At 37.7% G+C, this 21,548-nt stretch overlaps 1 protein-coding gene across 8 annotated transcripts in view; it reads right to left on the bottom strand.

Annotated features, from left to right (window-relative positions):
• Positions 1-21,548, bottom strand: part of GAPVD1 (GTPase activating protein and VPS9 domains 1) — a 79,842-nt gene that overhangs the window by 21,909 nt on the left and 36,385 nt on the right. For 2 of the 8 annotated variants that reach the window (XM_026009302.2, XM_026009299.2), the window contains exons 4-14: positions 18,688-18,774; positions 17,150-17,284; positions 16,815-17,004; positions 14,346-14,426; positions 12,468-12,628; positions 8,540-8,669; positions 6,082-6,207; positions 4,977-5,150; positions 3,095-3,235; positions 1,872-2,006; positions 1,280-1,399 (exon numbers count right to left, since the gene is read on the bottom strand). In XM_026009302.2, the coding sequence (XP_025865087.1) occupies positions 1,280-1,399; positions 1,872-2,006; positions 3,095-3,235; positions 4,977-5,150; positions 6,082-6,207; positions 8,540-8,669; positions 12,468-12,628; positions 14,346-14,426; positions 16,815-17,004; positions 17,150-17,284; positions 18,688-18,774 (1,480 nt within the window). The remainder of the gene's footprint in view (positions 1-1,279; positions 1,400-1,871; positions 2,007-3,094; positions 3,236-4,976; positions 5,151-6,081; positions 6,208-8,539; positions 8,670-12,467; positions 12,629-14,345; positions 14,427-16,814; positions 17,005-17,149; positions 17,285-18,687; positions 18,775-21,548) is intronic. The other 6 variants (XM_072748611.1, XM_026009300.2, XM_026009305.2 and 3 more) reach the window with 3 other exon arrangements.

The following is a 21,548-nucleotide window of genomic DNA, read 5'->3' on the forward strand; positions in this document are numbered from 1 at the left end:
CAGGGTTGAGACATAATTAAATAATTTTTACTGCAACATCAAAGATATTCATAAATAAAACTTTTTTTTACTGCATGAGAATATAGTGACTGCTAACAGTTCAGTACCACTGCTTTGCTTCATGCTAAAGTCTACCCCAGGAAATTTAGTCACCTTTGCTTGTGCACCATCAGTGCAAATGTCAATACAGTGAAAAGGACAATAACCTTTTACTATTATGAAAATATCTAGACCTCACTACCCCCCATCCCTCAAAAGAGTCTTAAGGTCCCTTAGTAGTCCATGGAAACTATACCTTGGAAAATTGCTTTTTTAGAGCAGTGGTTCTCAAATAGGGCTATTTTGTCCCCCAAGGGATCATTTGGCAATATGCGAAGACATTTTTGGTTGTCACAACTGCAGGGAAAGAAGGGGGGTGCCGTGTTCCTGGTAGAGGCCAGAGATGCCACTAAATATCCTCTAATGCATAGAACACGTCTCCATAACAAAGAACTACTTGGCCCAAAATGTCAATAGTGTTGAGGAGAAACCCTGGTTTAGAAACAAACTTTTTTTTATAAAGAAAAAGTATCTAAAACCCTAGTTCTCGGTACATAAAACCATGGCTAGTATTTTGGTATTTCTTTCCTGTGCTTTCTCTATGGTACATTTTTTAATGCTTTATTATCTTATACATGAAATCCTTTAGGATAAGTTTTCCAAGAGATACTATGTTCTAGTATTTCTAGAGTTTCAATTTATTTCATATGTTTTAAAGGATTTTAAAAAACAGACACAAAAAAACAAACCAACAAAAATCAGCCACATAAATTATGAATGGATGCATCAAAATTCACTTAGCAATTCTATTTGTTCAATTCTTAGATTGCTTCTCATTTTCTGCAATATAAATGTTATGAAGAACATCAATATAAATGCTACAAAGAACGTAAGATTTTCTGTATACATGGAACTATTTCCTGATGAATGATTCCTAAACTGGACTAACTGAACCAAATTTAGCTTGTGAATTTTTTTTTTTAAGTAGACTCCACACCCAGTGTGGAGCCCAGTGAGTGGCCTAAACTCATGACTCTGAGATCAAGACCTGGGCTGAGACCAAGAGTCAGACGCTTAACTGACTGAGCCAGTCAACCCCACCCCGGTTTATGAATTTTCAAGGCTTTATATACGTACTGTCAAATCATGCTCCAAAGTGCTATATCAACTGATATCACCAGCAAACATGTGAATGTGATCATTTTTAAGTCATTTTAAGTCATTCTCTTTCCCTTCTTACCATGAGTTACTTCATCCATGTCTGGACTAGTGACAGAATCTTTACCCCCAAAATCAGAACTGCACTCAGATCTCAAGTCTTCAATCTTATTGGGAATATCCTCGGAGGTTGCACTTATGCCTTTAAAATGAATAAGTAAATACAATAAAAAATCAATAGCAATAAGAATGGAATAACCACACAAAAAGTATATGAAGTTTGGAGAAATGTAAATATTCTCAAAATTTTTATGTCCCAGTGTTATACATGTGAGATGTCTGGTATCACAACCTTTACTGCCTAATAAATATGCTTACCTTGATTTTACAACACAAGCACAAGTATCATATGGTATCTAAATACAGTAGTAGAAGCCACCAAGAACAGATAGAATTAGAGAGGGAACACACAGAGACTGTTTGCCAATGACCTCAACAAGCTCTATAAAGCCACACGTTAAGTTCTCATAGATTTAAGGTCCCACAGATATAATTTTGTTTCTTAGAAATTTCTCAACTCTTAAATAAAACATATCTCTCTGTTATCAACTTTATAAATGGAGAGGTAGGAATACACCTTGCAATCCTTATTCCTTAAAACAAGACAGACATACCCGACACAACACTGAGGCCTGGTGTGCTGGGACGGGAACTGACCTCCCTGACATCCGTATCATCAGATGTGCTACCTAGTCCAGAACAGCTCTCCAGCTCTTGTAGACGCTCCTCCTGCTTTAGATCCGGGGCCTCTAAACAGAAGACACAGGTGCCACATTAGTGATTCAGTTAGCGTGCTGCAGTTTCAGCTTGTGACACCCACATGAGGAAAGCTACCAGAGCATGAATGAAATCATTGTAAACAGATTTCTAAGTCTGGGCCAGTTAGCAAAGCTGGTTAGACTGAACGCTAAAGAAGCTGAGGTTGTGATTTTTATCCCAAAATAGGTCAGTCTGTTGTGCAAAGGTGAAAACTCTGCCCATAGAATACTAATCTCATAAAACACATTGTTGGTTAACAAGTAAACTCAATAAGAGAATACAAAATAGCTTAACATTAAGCCAAACATTTCCTAAAAAATAACTCCAATGGGCACTCAATAGATAGTAAGTTAATCCTACTGTCTCCTTATGTAACGGTCAGCAGGTCAGCACGTCTGAGTGCATTAACATTACAAAACACATATCAGAATCACTTAATTATTCTTGAGCCAAGTAGATCAGATTAGAATATAATTCAGACATACAGTTACTTAAATTTGCATTGACAGTTGACATTTAATTGAAAGCAAATTTATCTTTATAGTCAGAAAAAAAAGTAGAAATGCAATATATAAGAAAAGAGAAAGTACAAAACACTTTGTATACATTTATAATAATCCTGCACAAAATAATTCTCAGAACTCCAGAATCTCAATTTCATTACATTTCAAAAATACATTAGCTATCTTTTAGAGGGTCAAGTTCTTCCTGGGATGAATATAGGCATGCTTACCACACATCCAACCGTTTAGGGCTCAAGTTATACTGCTATTCCTATGTTATGATGAGTTATTGGGAGATAACAAACACAGCATCTCACCAGAGCTCTGCTGAGTTGCTAACAAATGCTTACAAACAAAAAACTGAACACAGAGTCAAAAAAGCACCTGCCATCTTAGCCCATGCCATCCCAAACTGTTTTTTCTTGATGGACAGAAAATGCCCTAACCTACCTGTCCGTCTGAAATTCTTAGTAATATGGTTGCATCACACTTGACAAAACGTACATAACATAGAAATTAAGATACATTTAAAACTTCCGTGAAAACCAAAAAGCAAACAATGGCGGCATACTAACCTGAGTCACTTGGCAATACCTCTACACTCCAAGCTTCGCTTGTTGTCTCTGATATGGTAGAACCAGTGCAGGGGTCAAGAAGCACTGACCCCGAACCTGGCAGGCATAGTAAACTGCCTAACATGTTTTCTGCTGCTGCACCTGTATAACCAGTGGGGAGCAAAAGGTTAATGAAGATCCTGATGGAAAGAGCAGTGATAATGGAGAAGAGCCAAATACTAAAGTAATCTCTACCCACAAGAAGGAAGCCAAGGTAAGTAATTTCAATCAATAGTACCATTAAAAACACAAATTTCCCACTTTGGTCATAATCACACAAGCTCCTTTTTCTTAGTTTCCTCCTAGTCACCTAGGACTCTCCATAGAGAAAACACATTAGGTCAAGTCATTTCAATTAGCTTTCATCTTGGTTTTATAGCACACTTTCATATGTGTTCCTAAATATCTAAAATATATAGTATTTACAGGGATTAAAAACACTCAGAGACACTTAACCACATAAAGTTATACTGGCCAAATATGTTTTCTTTTGGCACATTAGCAACATATTTAGAGCAATAAAATATGTTTGCAGGAGAGACACCTGGGTGGCTCAGTAGTTGAGTATTGCCATCAGCTCGGGCCATGATCCCAGAGTTTCCTGAGAGGAGCCTGCCTCTCCCTCTGCTTCTCTCTCTGTGTGTCTCTCATGAATAAATAAATAAAATCTTAAAGAAAAAAATATTTGCAGGAAAAAAACACCTCTCTGTAGCACGCATTCAACTGCAAATACAGCTCATTGCTCAAACAGAACATTCTGCTAACTACTTTGGCACCTGAAACAAAGTAATGCAAAATCTATTAAGAAATCTATTTACACTACTTAAAAATACAAATAGAAAGGATTAAACATTATTATACATCTGTGTTAAAAACACTCAAGCTCAGAATGCTTCGCAACATCTGATTACCTCTAGCAAAAGAACAATTCTACTGTAGTGCATAAAAAAACTTTTGGCAAAAAGTTACTGCTGAAAGTTACCTTTTAAAGATATATCATAAAATAATTACAAATAAAATAACGTCTGGAACTTGCCTAACACATAACAAGGGGACAGGCAAAAAGGCTAGTTGGTGGGAGAACAGATGGGACAAAACCAGCCACATGTGTACATGCAAGAGTTGAAGCTGAATGACAGGTACACAGAGTTCACTTTTCTCCTTGTATTTGCATGAAATATTCCATGATTTAAAGAGAAAATGAAGATGCTGCTTATAAGACTTTATGAAATCTTCCAGAACTTATAGAACAGTATCCTAAAGGGGGTGAATTTTAAAGTATGTAAACTATAGTTCAATAAACTTGATATATATATAAAAAAAAGAAAAAACTAGTCACTCTTTGGAACTGAATTAATCCCTCCAGAAGTAAATTCATTTTTTAAAAAGTAGGCTCTACACCCCACATGGGGCTTCAACTCACAATCCCCAGATCAAGAGTCACGCGGTCTACTGACTAAGCCAGCCAAGTGTCCCACTAATTTCAATTTTTAGAGAATCTCAGTATTTACGATTCTGAAAGATTTTGTGGTTATAATCTATAAGAATTTTTATCTTCAGGTAAGGTGCTTAATCTCAAAAGAATATCCTAAGAATATATACTATGCCCTGAAAACAAGAAGCTAATTCAGAAGATTGGTGTTTCTTTTTTAGCAGGGAAAGGAGAGTTAAATGCAGACAAGGAAAATGCTACCTATATTTAGATAAAGAATAAAAAAAGACAAGTGCTTTGTTACATACAGTTATCTCAGTTTCCCAGTCTGTCTGAAGTCTCTGCCCATGAAGGGTAGGTGGATATGAATAACTAAACAGCAATTTTCCAGAGAATTTAAATAGCAGTTACCTGCAATTTCCTGTAAGCGATCTTCATCAATGTTAGGGTCAAAATCACTTCCCAAGACATCTGTACTCCAGGTCTCACTCACTGTTTCTGATATATCTCTGTCATCTGTTAGTCCCATCATGTCACGTATTTCAAATTTCCTTAGCTTATCATCAAGATTATCTTGTGTTGTAGCTATCAAAAACAGAATTAAGCACTTAAAAATGGTACCAGCACAGCTATGATTTTTTTAATCAACTTTAAAGATACATATTTTATCATTAATACTGAGCAAGCAGTCCCAAAACACTGAATTATTCCCCTACGGATGTACTCTTTACCTCTCTGAACTGAGCTCAGGATATATACCCTGGTAGATTGTAGATTAACTGGGACAACCTCTACAGTGCGACTTTGATAAAAAATTGGGATATATTCCCCTCTCTGTGTATTTGCACAGGCCCTGTTACTTGCTTTGGCCAAAAGAGCAAAAAGGAAACGAGGCAGTTTCAAGGCCAGGCCTCAAGATACCTTATAAAATTTCTGCTCTCTTTTTCACCTTCTGTCATGAGAACAAAGCTTAAGCTAGCCTGCTGGTGAATGAGGGACCACATGGGACGAAGTGAAGTTCATCCTAGAGCAGCCAACTCCTCACTGACCACCTGTCCCCCCGCTTTAAGGCTAGCATTTTCTTCCACTAGGTTTTTCCCTATACTTCCAACCATATGTATCTCTTATTCAGAACTGCCAAGGCACTTCTGTAACACTTCTGGTCATTTGTCTACCTTCCTCTCCCTATTCTAAGTACCTTTAACCTCAAGTATTTATCTTTGTATCCCTGAAAAGTTCAGTATTACAGAACTGAAATGCCAAATATTACAAGATTCAAGCAATTCATTTTAATTATTCTATGTAACTTCAGCCTAAAAAATTCATTTACCAACTAAACACTTTTTAAGAATGGAAAGAACTATGAATAAATGCAAGTTTGAAAAAAAAATGCAAGTTTGATGGTCATTATATAATCAACTTAAAGTTATTCTTTTACTAAACACAGTCAACCTACATGGAACACAACCAGGTAAATTCTTTGCTACTTAAGCAACTGTGTTCAACTTCACTTTACCTTGCTCATGCTCTAATAGCTGTAGAGCTTCAACTCCATTACTCCCAGAAGGTCCAGCTCCAAGTTCTGATACAGATTCTCCTTCCAGGTCTAGAGAGGATACTGAATTGGAGCGATTTGAGGGACCTAGAGAAATGTTTATACTGTGAGTGAACTTTTTAAATCATGAGCCACCATGTAACTTTTCATGTCCTGATAATAGACTAGACTGATTAAGGTAAAAAAAAAAAAAAAAAAAAAAAGACTGATTAAGGTACATTTATTTATTTGTTTATTTAAATGTATTTATTGGGACTCCTGGGTTGCTCAGTGGTTGAGCATCTGCCTTCTGCCCAGGGCATGATCCTGGAGTGCCGGGATCGAGTCCCACATCTGGCTCCCTGCATGGAGCCCACTTCTCTTTCTGCCTGTGTCTCTCTTTGTGTCTTTCATGAATAAGTATATAAAAATCTTTAAAGGGATCCCTGGGTGGCGCAGCGGTTTGGCGCCTGCCTTTGGCCCAGGGTGCGATCCTGGAGACCCGGGATCAAATCCCACGTCGGGCTTTAAAGACAAAAATGTATTTATTTATTTTAGAGAGTATGTGTAAGCAGAGGACACAGAGAAAGGCAGAGGGAGAGAGAATCTCAAGCAGATTCCTTGTTGAGCACAGAGCCAGATACAGGGCTTGATCCTAAAACCCTGAGGAACATGACTCAAGTGGAAATCAAGAGTGGAATGCTTAACCGACTGAGCCACCCAGGTGTCCCAAGGTGCTTTTATTTATGTATTTATTTTTATTAAGGTGCTTTTAAAATTTTTTTTAAATTGCTTTTAGGCAGAGGGAAGGAAAGAAGGAGAGGAAGAGAGAATCTTAAGAAGGCTCCATGCTCAGTGCAGAGTCCAATGCAGGGCTCGATCTAATGACCCCTGAGATCAAGACCTGAGCTGAGAGCAAGAGTCAGATGCCTAACCCACTGAGCCACCCAGGCGACCCTACCATTCTACTGATAACAGTATTCTGGTTTATTTTTATTAAAATTGGGTTTAGGGGATCCCTGGGTGGCTCGGCGGTTTAGCGCCTGCCTTTGGCCCAGGGCGCGATCCTGGAGTCCCGGGATCGGGTCCCGCATCAGGTTCCCGGCATGGAGCCTGCTTCTCCCTCTGCCTGTGTCTCTGCCTCTCTCTCTATCTCTATCATAAATAAATAAATAAATCTTTTAAAGAAATTAGGTTTATGTTGTTTTGTAACCCTTTTTTGTTTACCCATATAGCAGTGACATTTCCCTCTATAATTTAACATTCTTAAATAACCTGAGTTCTTAATGGTTTTTTACTTTAACTTCAAATGGGCATAATTTATTTAAATATTCTTGTTTGATTAAACATAGATTGCTTCTACTTTTCAAGCATTTTAAAAAGCCCTTCATGGCGCCTGGGTGGCTCAGTGGTTGAGCATCTGCCTTTGGCTCAGGTGTTGATCCCTAGGTCCTGGGATCAAGTCCTGCATCGGGCTCCCCACAGGGAGCCTGTTTCTCCCTCTGCTTATGTCTCTGCCTCTCTCTCTGTATCTCTCATGAATAAATAAATAAAATCTTAAAAAAAAAAAAAAAAGCCCTTCAACAAGCAACCTTGAATTGTTTCCTAGGATAAATTCCTAGAAGCACAATTGCTAGTTTAAAGGGCATGTCTATTTTTAAGGCACAGATGTAGTATTAAAAGCACTGGAACACTTGGGTGATTCAGTAGGTTAAGCATCCCATGTTGGAACCCAGTGTGAAGCCTACTTAAAAAAAAAAAAAATAGAATGGTAAAATTACAAATGATTCCGTTTCCTTTCTGCATTTTCTAGACTAAATATACATTACTTATGTTCTAAAAAGTTCAAAAAAAGGAAAAGTTATTACATTTTATGTTTAAAATGATAGTAAACTCAACTTTCTTCATTAAAATGTTTGTCCTCATACATGGAATGACAAATTCTCATTTCATAATCTATGCTTTTAATTTTCTAATTTTATTCCTATTTCCATTGTATCTTCCTGCTTCATAAAGGTGTGTGTGAATAAAGAAATACAGAACATTAGATGTATACATAATATCATGAAATACTAGTGAGTCCATTTTTTTCCCATTTAGACATGCACCATATCCCTCTAAAGGAGCTCCATAAGCTTTGGTATACATTAATACTAGAGAAATTTTGGCATTATTCAAGGTTCAATGAAGACTGTTATCTTTTCCGTTTTCTATGATCAAAGGTCTCTTGCAATCTTTTTCTTTTAAATTTTCTTCTTGCAATCTTATTTATTCCAGAAACAATCTTTATAGCCAACTGTTCAAGATCATTAGAGGAAAACTTCATTACTCTCCTTAGGGAGAAAAACAGATAGTATAATTATAATTTATAAGGCTCCTTTAAAGATCACAAAACAAGTATTACTTGAATCACACAACTCTGAATGAAGTAACCCTTCACCTTCGGATATTCCTTCCAGATTATCACTGCAGAGGGAAAAGCGCAAGGTTTTATCAGGTTTACCATGGAGTTTGTTTTCATCAACAGGGACATCTCCTTGTCCTCCATCCGAAAGTTGCATGTTTAGGACCTGAAAAATAAAATGCCAAAAATATATATATATAAGTAATAAAAAACAAAATGCCATTGGTTTATTAGAACTGAAAGGTTACTGATATGAAAACAGACCACAGCAAATGGATATTTAAGTTCTTCTTCTTCTTTTTTTTTTAATTTATTTTAAAGATTTTATTTATTTATTCGTGAGAGACACACACAGAGAGAGGCAGAGACACAAGCAGAGGGAGAAGCAGGCTCCATGCAGGGAGTCTGACGTGGGACTTGATCCCAGGTGTCCAGGATCACACCCTGGGCTGCAGGCAGCACTAAACTGCTGAGCCACCCGGGCTGCCCCTATTTAAGTTCTTCTTAAATTCTCATTTTTAACTAAAAACCCATTTATGAGATTCTGATAAAGCTTTTAAGTATCCCTAGAATAAAAGTAGATGAGTTAAAAAAAAGTGAACCTATGCCTTCCCATCATCTCAACTCAGGATGAGAAACTAAACAATCGGGTATTAGTGAGTGGTGGGTAGGATCATAAGAATCAAAAGGTTTTGGAATCAGCAGGCTGGTCCTTCTGATTCTGCCATGTGCCAACTATGTAATCTTGGGTAAATGATTTAAGCTCTCTAAACTCCAGTTTCTTTATCTATAAAAGAATCATGGTAATAGTAGGCATGCCATGGAGTTGCTGAGGATTAAATAAAAAGATGCACAGAAAGCATCTGCATGGTAAAAGGACATTAAATTTGCAGTACATTTTTTTCCAAAAGTTAATAAACTGGTATCCTTGGGTGGCTCAGCGATTGAGAGTCTGCCTTGGGCCCAGGGCATGATCCTATAGTCACAGGATCCAGTCCCACATCGGGCTCCCTGCGTGGAGCCTGCTTCTCCCTCCGCCTGTGTCTCTGCCTCTCTCTGTGTCTCTCTGTGCTTCTCATGAATAAATAAATAAAATCTCTTAAAAAAAAAAAAAGTTAATAAACTAATTCAATAGGAAGAAAACATAGAACAAATTATTTTGTAGGCATCAGAATTCAAACCTGAATTCAAATTTGAACCCTGCCTTGATCACAGCCACAAAAGTCCATACCAGAAGCTGAATTGTGACCTCACAGCCATCTCTAGCCTAGAGCTGATGGTCTTTTTACAAAGTTTCTATTTGTTAGATGACTTCCAAAAAAGAGAATTCTTATCCCGCCACATGAAGTTCATAACTCAGCTGTAAACGTGTATCTCCAACCTAATGAAGAACTGAGTGCTTTGCTGAAAGTCAAACAGCATGTTTTAAGCACACATGGAACTCAAAATCACAGCCACTAGCATCTTAGGTTATTGGCAAAATATGAAGGAAGAATAGTATCCTCACTTAAAAAGAATTAAAAAACCCAAAACCTTCTATGTGCTGTTTTGGCCCTACATTTAAATAAATAAATTAAAAAAATAAAATAAAATAAAATAAAATAAAAAAATAAATGAGTAAATTAAAGTTTTTTAAAGGCTCTATACCTTTATTCATGTGATACTTTAAAAAAGCCATTTAAAGATAGAATTATTTTGGGGTGCCTGAGTGGCTCAATCAGTTAAGCATCTGCTTTTGGCACAGGTCATGATCTCAGGGTCCTGGGATCGAGCCCAGCATCAGGTTCTTTGCTCAGTGGGGAGTCTGCTTCTCCCTCTCTCTCTGCTCCTCTCCCCACTCCCACCCCCTACTGCTCATACTTTCTCCCTCTCAATAAAATCTTTAAAAAAAGAATTTCTCTCTCTCCCCTTATAAATTAAAGAATAATTTTCCTAAATTTGCTTGAAATTAAATGCAGACATAAAAATTTTATATTTTGGGTTTTTTTTTTAAGATTTTGTTTACTTACTGGACAGAGAGAGCTAGAAAACGCAAGCACATAAGCAGGGGGAGTGGCAGGCAGAGGGAGAGAGAGAAGCAGGCTCCCTGCTAAGCAAGGGAGCCCAATGTGGGGCCCACATGTTCCCTGGGATCGTGACCTGAGGCAAAGGCAGACACTTAACTGACTAAGCCACCCAGGCACCCCTACATTTTGTATTTTTAAGATAACTTGGATCTTTAAACTCATAATGAGCAATGTACAAAAAATCTTCAGGAAAAATCTATGTAAAGGCCTAGAGAATGATAAGATTAACACCAAACAAGAGGCTTATACCACACTGAAGATACTTCCCTGCACAGGAACCCAGGGGCTGTCTTCAAGGCTGCCAGAGCTGGGAACTGGGGGAAGGTTACCAGGGGAAGGTAAAAGGCCACAGAGCTCCCTGACTGAAACTCAGCAACTGTTTCCCTCATTCAGCATTCCCCTAGATGTTATACATTTTTTTATTATATCTCAGGAGTTCCTAAAAAGTTGATTCTGACAGTTTTTGCCAGCTCATCTGTGTGTGTGTATGAAGATAATTCTAGAGTGTGACAGAGCTCTTTCCTAAGGGTCATGCCACAAATCCAAACACAGTCTTACGGGCAAGCCCGGGTGGCTCAGCAGTTTAGCACTGCCTTCAGCCCACGGCCTGAAGACCCAGGATTGAGTCCCATGTCAGGCTCCCTGCATGGAGCCTGCTTCTCCCTCTGCCTGTGTCTCTGCCTCTCTCTCTCTCTCTGTCTCTTATCAATAAATAAATTTTTAAAATCTTAAAAAAACAAAAAACACAGCCTTACTAATCACTATAATCACTTCATCGACCACTATAACTGGCCCCTTCATCCCAGGTCAGGAATAGGTGTTTTTTTTGTTGTTGTTTTTTTGGTTTCTTTTTTAAAGATTTTATTTAGGGGAGCCCCGGTGGCCCAGCGGTTTAGTGCTGCCTTCAGCCCAGGGCGTGATCCTGGAGATCCACGATCGAGTCCCACATCGGGCTCCCTGTGTGGAGCCTGCTTCTCCCTCTACCTGTGTCTCTGCCTCTCTCTCTGTGTCTCTCATGAATAAATAAATAAAATCTTAAAAAAATAAAAAATAAAAATAAAATAAATAAAATTAAATTAAAAAATAAAGATTTTATTTATTTATTAGAGACACGCACACAGAGAGAGATTGAGAGAGAGAGAAAGAGAGAGAGAGAGGCAGAGACACAGGCAGAGGGAGAAGCAGGCTCCATGCAGGGAGCCTGACGTGGGACTCGATCCTGGATCTCCAGGATCACACCCTGGGCTGATGGCGGTGCTAAATCGCTGAGCCACCAGGGCTGCCCAGGAATAGGTGTTCTTGAGTAATAGCAGTCACTGTTGAATATATAAGATGCTTCTTTTTGATTTCTTCATTCCCTTTGCCTCTCTCCAAGCTCTTCTGTTTACAAATATCTTAAAAGATTTCCACACCCCAACTGCATTTCTTCAAAATGTTTTTACTTTCTTAGTTATCTTTTCAGTATCCTCTTCCATTTCTTCCTAACCAACTAAAGAACAGAAAATATTTCTAAAGAATATCTGGCTCCTAAAGCAGGAGTACCACTAGTATATCATTAGAAAGAAAAGAAACAAAAAACATTTCCTACAAGTCACTGGAAAAGTCTTTTCAATTTTCATACTATAATTTCCTGGCTTCCCATCTCTTCTATACTATTAGGAAAATTATTTTTGGTGTAGACTTAATCACCAACTATTATACTATTTTTTTTCTATTGTACTATTAATATCAATATATTAATGTGAAAGGTCCCCAGAACTATTCACAGGAAGTTTGGCATTTAATGTACTCATTAAATACATACTGACTTACAGAAGTAAGAGACCATAAATTAGGAAAAAAGAACCTAATTATTTAATATTAATGGCTGTAAGTTAAATGTAACAATACATTCATACCTCATTTTCTGACATCATCCCTGGAGTGAGCTGGGGACCTGTCCCTAAAGAAATGACCAACACCTCTTCTGGCTGTACTTCCTGGATGGTTTCTTGAGATGATCCTTCATGCTCCATATGTAAGTCCATTAGCACATTGGTGCGGCTTCTACTCCGAGTTGCTAATAAAAAAATTTTCAAATATGATAATTTAGAGAACAAGATAAAATGAAGAAAACGGTAAATACAAAAATGTATTTTATATTAATGTACGACATTTGCGCATGCACAAAAAAACAAGTGGTGAGAATATGAATTTTAAAAAACTCCTACATCTTCCCAGTTACTCTACTGATGACTAACACAGATTGTCCTTCAAAACAGATAGTCAGAAACAACAGGCTTATGTGCACCTGACAGGGAGTGACACACACAGATAAGCACACCTGCATAACAGCAAACATATCTGTCCATTTAAGACTTAGGGTGACAAAAATAACATTACCTTATTCCTTATCAAGATACCTTTAACAATTTCTCCCATAAAATGATTTAACTGCCACAGGTCTCCCATACTAATAACTGAACTTACAAGCATTAGAAATTTTCACAGGGACGCCTGGGGTGGCTCAGCGGTTTGGCGCCTGCCTTCGGCCCAGGGTGTGATCCTGGGGTCCTGGGATCGAGTCCCGCATCAAGCTCCCTGCATGGAGCCTGCTTCTCCCTCTGCCTGTGTCTCTGCCTCTCTCTCTCTCTCTCTGGGTCTCTCATGAATAAATAAATAAAATCTTAAAAAAAAAGAAAAAGAAAAAGAAATTTTCATAGAGAAATCCAATAGCCATATAAAGTAATATATGGTAATCGGACAACTGTTGACAAAATCAGAATCAGTTTTTGAAAACATGTTGACTTTCCTGAAATGTACTAATCTCCCTCTAAAGGTGCAGGAAAAAAGACTTCCCTATGTTTGAATATAAGTGTCCCTTCTGCTTTATAGAAACATTCTAAATAATGAAAATCTAATTATTTGTGTTTTTTCCCCCTACCTATAAGAAAATAATACTTTTTTCTAAAATTATCATTCTACACATCTTATAAGAACTTTGAGATACTCAAAGATTTAGATAGTTTGACAATTTCTCTATGATTTTAAGTCTTCTGCGACAAGTTTCAATTTTCTTTCAGAGGGGAATAAAATTCAACACAACCTGAATACTAAATATAAATTCTACTTTAGTGCAAAATAATCAAAAGTACAGACATAAAGCAAAAACACTCTATAGAAAAGTCAACTTCACTTTGAGTGAAAGCTATCCTACTTGAAGACAGAAATATAAAGAATCCTCTAGAGGCACCTGGGGGCTCAGTCGGGTAAGCTTCTAACTCTTGGTTTCTTGGTTTCAGCTCAGGTCATAATCTCAGGGTTGTAGGATCAAGCCCCACAAGCTCCACACTCAACAGGAATCTGCCCAAGATTCTCTTCCTCTCCTTCTCCCTCTGCCCCACCCCTCGCATGCTCACTCTCTCTCAAATAAGCAAATAAATAAATCTTAAAAAAATATAAAGAGTCTTCTTTAGACAATGCTGTAGATCTGCTCATTAATCACTCTGGCTTTCAAAATTCAGAGCATACATCAATTCCCAAAAGTCGAACACAGGTTCACTCTCACATCTTTATTTGCTGACCTTCATCACTGTCTTCTACTGAACTGTGAATTTCAACTTTATGAACTACATGAATCTTAAGCAACAAATTTTATAATTTATAAAAATGCAAGTAATCAAAATCTATGTAGCAATTTACATAAAGCAAAAGCAACATGCACATGGAGCACACTTTCATATACTGTTTCTTAAATGAAAGTTATATAAGAGGAGGAAGAACAGCCTATTACCCACCAAATGGGGTTACTAGAGTAATATGAGCAGTAAGATTTGTGGCTGAGGAATCCCAGGCAGTGATGGCTGCTAACTGTTGTCCTGGGTTGCGAAAGCATTAAATAGAAAGAAGATCAATCCTCTGAATAATGGACACATTTTTTAAAAATACAAAATAAATTCAATGACCAGGTCATATGACTAAACAAAGTAATATTGGGCAAATATTTGAAATTTACTTTCCATTATACCCCATTTAACGATACTTCTGGATGACAAGAAATGCAAGAACAGGAGTGAATGACAGAGGGAAAAAAATCCCTGATTTACCAAAAATCATTTATTCCTTCATGTGAAAAAAGTGCAAATAGGCTGTAATATTAAAAATCACTGAGTATTGGGGCACCTGGGTGGCTCAGTGCCTGCCTTCAGCTCAGGTCATGATCTCAGAGTCCTGGGATTAAGCCCCACGTTGGGCTCCCTGATCAGCAAGGAGTCTGCTTGTCCCTTTCCTGCTGCTCCTCCCTCCTGCTCTTGATTGCACGCACTCTCTCTCTCAAATAAATAAAATCTTTAAAAAAAAAAAAAACCACTCCGTGTTGGGTCAGCAGTGGCTTACTTAGCTGGTTAAGCACCCAACTCCGTTTTTGTTTTTTTTAAGATTTTGATTTATTTATTCGAGAGAGAGAGAGCATATGAGCAAGTGAGGGGAGAGGGCAGAAGGAGAAGCAGACTACACCCTAAGTAGGGAGCACAACACGGGGCTCGATCCCAGGACTCTGAGATTGTGACCTGAGCTAAAGGCAGGTGCTTAACCAAATGAGCCACTCAGGTGCCCTTAAGTGCCCAACTCTTGATTTCGACTCAGGTCACAATCTCAAGGTTGTGAGACTGATCACACATCAGGCTCTGCGCTCAGTGGGAAGTCTGCTTCTTTCCCTCTCCCTATGCCCCCTGCCCCACTTGTGCGCTCTCATCCTCCTTTCTCTCTCTAATAAATAAATAAATCTAAAAAAAAGAAATCACTGCATGCCAAACTTCATCTTTTTTTTCTATTTTTAATTCTGATAATTGATATTCTGGGATGATGAAAGCTAAAGACTTGAAGAATATGATGTCATATTCTTTTTTTTATGATGTCATATTCTTGTTGATATTATTCCATATTACATTAAATATAAGATGGATTAATTTAAGAAACTGTCAGTTCTTAACAAATTGGCTCAGAGAAGTTTAAAAATGAAATCCTATTCTTCAAAATGTATAAAATAACTATTCATTTTCACTAATTGTCACTGACACTAAAACACCGCTTCTTGGCCTAAACACTCTTTCCCTCTCTCTCTTATCTACTTTGTCTAACTCCCATTCAACCTTCAAAGAGAAAGTATGATCTTCTCCTGACGCCATCATCACCTACCCAACATAGGTGCCCCACAAGCCTCCATACATGCTTATTTCCTTCAGACACAATATAATGAAGGCAACTGGTTTCCTCTTTTTCTCCCCAACTAGACTATTAGCAATCAGCACAGTAGCAGCACATCCTAATGGTCTTTGTATCCCCAATGTCTAACACAGTGCCTCCCATGCAGGATAGTAATTATACCTACTCTTTTTACATGGATTTTTTTGCATGAATTAAATGAAACAACATCTATAAAGTGCTCATCCAGATTCTGGTACAGAGTACATGGTAATGCTCAATTTGTACGTGTGTGTACGCATATAGATAACAGATGTTTACTATGTGAGTAAAATTTAGGGGTGCCTGGGTGGTTCAGTCAGTTAAGCGTCTGCCTTCAGCTCAGGTCATGATCCCAGAGTCCTGGGATCAAGCCCTGCATCAGGCTCCCTGCTCAGCAAAGAGACTTCCTCTCCCTCTCCCTCTGCTGCTCCCCTGCTTGTGTGCTCTCTCTCTGGTCATATAAACAAAATCTTAAAAAAAAAAAAAAAAAAAAAGGTGAATAAAACTTAGACTCAATTTTTAGATAAACTTGACAAAATAAAATGAAACCTTAATTTTATAAAACAACAAAGATACCTTAGATCACTTAATGAAAGATTAATAATAATAATAATGGAAAATAGTAAGTATACATTCAACTTTACTGACAGAACCCTCTAAGTTATTATTTTATTATTTAAAACTTGGATGAAAGGACAGGGCTACCTAATTCAAATACTGATATTTCCAAATTTTCCCCAAAAAAGTTACTAAAATATACAAAGTATACTGTAGGTGGCATGATCTCAATTAATTGTGAAAAGCATGTCTCACAAACCTTAACTAATTGGTTATTTTTAAAAATTGCATTAGGAAAAAATAAATAAATAAATAAATAAAAATTGCATTAGTGTCAGTAAACACAAAGAGAAAGCTTTCCCAAATTATTTAAAACCACATTCCAAAACACTGAGCAGTAATAAAAGCCAATAAAAAAAATACTAAATTTAAGGGAAAGCCTGAATATGAGAAATGCTCTTTACCTATAGGCAATCGATTCTTTTTATTTGCTGGAGTGGTTGCCGGAGACAGCTGAGGAGTATTATAGGGAGTCATTTCCAAGCTGCTGCTTTTTCCTGGCTTTGCCTGGGGCAGGTTTGCCAATAAATTGTCAAGAGCCATCCTATCTTCTCTTAGTTGATCTCCAGACATCACACTCTTCATAAAATTCACCTGGCAAAAGTAAAAGGCCATTAGCTAGTGAGATCAATTTTTCAAACACAATATATATTTCTCACACAATGTACTCATCTATGACTCTGCCCATGCTTAGATAAATTACTTTTGAGAAAAACCTATTAAAGAATAAAGCCATTACCAGAGTAATAAGCTGACTATAGGTTATATAAACCACAGTCCTGCTCAATCCTTCCAGAAGATTAACGGAGGACATTGGAGGGGTCTCCACTGCACGGCCCCCAATCACAACATCAAGAAAAGCAGCAACACAGCTCTGTTAAACAGGAAAAGATCACAGTGAAATATTTTCTCTTTAAAATAAGGGGAAAAAATTTCTAATTAAGGTGGACAAGCATCCAAAAAGTTTTCCTTTGAAAATTATATTAAACCTAACATTGAAAAAAATTAAACTCTTTATGAACTGACATAGAATTGTCTCCATGAAATTCTGGTATGTGAAACAAACATGACACAGAACAGCGCACACTACTCTACCACCTGTGAAAAGGGAGGAATGAGGGTAACTGGGAAAACATATGTAAGAATTTGCTTGTATACATACAGATCTCTCAAAGAAAACATGAAAGATTGAGAACACCAAGAACCTTTTGGGGAGGAAATAAAGGTTAGAGATCAGAAGTGGAAGTGGAATTTCACTGGATTACCTCCGAATTTAAGAAAGGTTGGATTGTACAGCCTACTCAAAAGGAAATTTTAACTGAACGATGCCATAGAACATATTTATGAAATACACTTAAAATTATACAATTATCACTGTTTTGCTTTAGTGGCTTAAAAAATTAAACTATTTATGTGTAGATTGATTCACCCATTTTAGAGAGATTGTATGCGTGTACACACACATGCACTTAGTGGGGAAGGAGAGAGGAAGAGGGACAGGGATAGAATCTAAAGCAGACTCCCAAAAAAAATAATGAATAAAATAAAGCAGACTCCCCACTGACCCGAACCAATCTCAGGATCCTGAGATCATGATGTAAGAAGAAACCAAGAGTTGGACACTGACCCAACTGAGCCGTCCTATTTAGGTTTTTTGTTTTTCATTTAAATAATCTCTACACTCAGGGAGCATCGGTGGCTCATTTGGTTGAGTATCAATCAGACCCTTTGTTTCTGCTATGGTCAGGATCTCAGGGTCTTGGGAGAGAGCCCCACGTAGAGGTCCACGCTTAACATGGACACTGCTTGAGAGTCTTTGCCCCTCCCTCTCCCTCTGCTCCTCCTCTGTTTGCACATGCACACCCTCTGTCTCTAAAATAACTAAATAATAAATAAATAAAATCTTTGAAGTCATCTCTACATCCAACATGGGGCTGAAACTCCAACCCCAAGATCAAGAGTCCCATACTCTATCAACTGAACCAGCCAGGTGCCTTAAACTTTCTGAAATAAAATAATCTTAATAGCTCTTTGGCTCTCATTACAATAGCAACCCTCAACACTTTAATAAGTGAGAACTAGTAATCTTTAGTGAGATCTTCCTTTAAATGCTGCTGATCCAACACTGTATTCTCTCTGTATATACCAAGGATCATTGAAAAGACCATTTATTTTTAATAAAAGACAAGATTTAATAAAGACCATAGTTAAGTTCACTAATGCTTTGGCAAATTCTTCTATAAATGGCATTTCACATGAGATAATATTCATTCTTACTTTGTCAAATTTTCCAAGGCTGCTTTTTGTCCGGGGATCTCCCTCTTCTGAGCCAGTCATTGCCAACTGCTGCAAAAGGCGGCCAACCTGCAACCCAAAGCAGTCGTACAGAGACATAGGCTATAGATACTTATAAATTCTTCTCTACTTCCATTCGAGGTTAAAATTTTGTTTCATAATAATATTCATACTATCTGACCAGGCATGCAAAGTAGGATCCCAAATTATTATTATTTTTTTAAAGATTTATTTATTTATTTATTTATTTATTTATTTATTTATTTATGATAGACAGAGAGAAAGAGAGAGAGAGAGAGAGAGAGGCAGAGACACAGGCAGAGGGAGAAGCAGGCTCCATGCTGGGAGCCCGACGCGGGACTTGATCTCGAGACCACAGGATCGCACCCTGGGCTGAAAGGCAGGCACCCAACCGCTGAGCCACCCAGGGATCCCAGGATCCCAAATTAAATGCTTATCTTCTCTACATCAGCTTTTACTATATTTAGATTAGGAGTTCAAGACAATAAGTAGAAAATTTTACTTTAACATTATATTGACAATATAAAACAAAAATATAACACCTTTGTTTCTGATATCCTACTTTTCATACATCTAGAAATTTTAAAATTTGCAAAACTTGATTCAAACTACTTCAAGTTAATACTAAGTACTTTTCCCTTTATAGTTCACAGAATACTCAAAGTAGAATTTTTTTTTTTTTTTATTTAAGAAATCCTACAGAACAGAGCTGCTTGGAAAGTAAATATTAATTTATTAACTCACAAATTCCTTACTTGTAAAAGAGGACTGCTAATCTACTCTCTTTATTTTTTTTTAAAGATTTATTTGTTGGGCAGCCCTGGTGGCCCAGCGGTTTAGCTCCGCCTTCAGCCCGGTGTGTGATCCTGGAGACCTGGGATCGACTCCCACGTCAGGCTCCCTGCATGGAGCCTGCTTCTCCCTCTGCCTGTGTCTCTGCCTCTCTCTCCCTCTGTGTCTGTCATGAATAAATAAATAAAATCTTTAAAAAAAATTTATTTATTTATCTCAGAGGAGAGGGGAGGGACAGAGAGAGAGAGAGAATCTCAGGCAGACATTCTGTTAAACACGGAGCCCAACTCAGGGCTCAATCTCATGAACCCAACATCATAACCTGAGCCAAAATCAAGAATCGAACACTTACTGACTGAGCCACCTAGGCGATTCTAATCTACTATCTTTAAAGACATTCTGGAGCAAGCTAATATTATATTAGTATCATCTTAATATCTGGGACAATTCCCAGATATTTTTACTCATTTTGAAAATAAGTGATTCAATCTCTATTGGAATGACAAAAAATAAAAACCTACAACTATCTTAAGAATAAATTTAACGTTGCACAGACAATAAAAATCTTTAAATTTCATTTTGGGAAGTTTTATATAGTTAATTGCTAAACACAACAACATAATATAATTGACCGGGGCAGCCTGGGCGGCTCAGTGGTTTAGTGCCGCCTTCAGCCCAGGGTGTGATCCTGGAGACCCGGGATCAAGTCCTACATAGGACTCCCTGCATGGAGCCAGCTTCTCCCTCTGCCTGTGTCTCTGCCTCTCTCTTTCTCTGTGTCTCTCATGAACAAATAAATTAAATATTTAAAAAATAATAAATAATATAATTGACCATGAAAAAAAAAAACCTTGGGACACCTGGGTGGATCAGTTGGTTAAGTGTCTGCCTTCGGCTCAGATCATGATCCCAAAGGCCTGGGATCAAGCTCCGAGTCAGGCTCCCTGCCCAGCAAGGAGTCTGCTTCTCCCTCTATCCCTCTCCACTGGTGCATGCTCTCACTTTCAAATAAATAAATAATCTTAAATTTAAAAAGCTTATCATTAAAAAAAAAATCATCCTAAGATATATTATATTCCAAATAAATTCAGTTTCTTCTTTACAGTATTTCTGGGGGATAGGATATGATTAAAAACTTCCCTTAAGAAATAATAACATGAGAATGCCCAGGTGGCTCAGTGAGTTAAGCATCTGACTCTTGATTTCAGCTCATGTCATGATCTCAGGGTCGTGAGATCAATCCCTACATCAGGCTCTGCACTGGGTGTAGTGCCTGTCTGGGATTCTCTCTCTCATTCTCTTGCTGCCCCTCACCCCCTCCTCCTCTCTAAAAAGAAAAAAAGAAATAACATGACTTCAGTAGTTCAGATGATTAAGGGGGAGAAAATGCTAAAACAAATCCAAAACTCCTCTTTCTGAAAGTCTGAGGTCCAGAAGAGTTTCAGATTTCAAAATCTGAAGGTTTTAGAAAGGTTAATTAGTGCATACATGTAACACAGCCAGTATTAAGGGTGGTATCCTATAATCAAATGTATTCACATTTCTGCAGCAAAATATGAACATTCATTAGCACTTGGTTTTGGCTCAGGTCATGATCACAGAGTCCTGGGATCAAGCCCCACATTGGGATGGAGCCGCATGGTGGGAATCTCCACTCAGGAGGGAGTCTGCTCAAGAATTTCTCTCCCTGTTCCTCCCCCTCGCTACATGCTCTCCCTCTCTCCTAAATAAATAAATAAATAGATCTTTGAGGGAAAAAACTAACAAAATATTTTATGACTACAATATTCTTAAATCCCAATTTAACTGCTTTTATTTCCTTTTTTCTTTTTTTTAAAGATTTATTTATTTCAGAGAGTGTGTGTGTATGCATCCACAAGCAGGGAGGGGGCAAAAGGAGAGAAATTCTCTATTGGAATGACAAAAATAAACTCCCTGCTGAGCCTGGAGCCAGACCCTGGAGCCCAACACAGGGCTCAATCTCACAACCCTGAGATCATGATCAGACCTGAAACCAAGAGTGGGATGCT

The sequence above is a fragment of the Vulpes vulpes genome, chromosome 2, assembly GCF_048418805.1.
Source record: "Vulpes vulpes isolate BD-2025 chromosome 2, VulVul3, whole genome shotgun sequence".
In the NCBI taxonomy this organism is placed as follows: Eukaryota; Metazoa; Chordata; class Mammalia; order Carnivora; family Canidae; genus Vulpes; species Vulpes vulpes.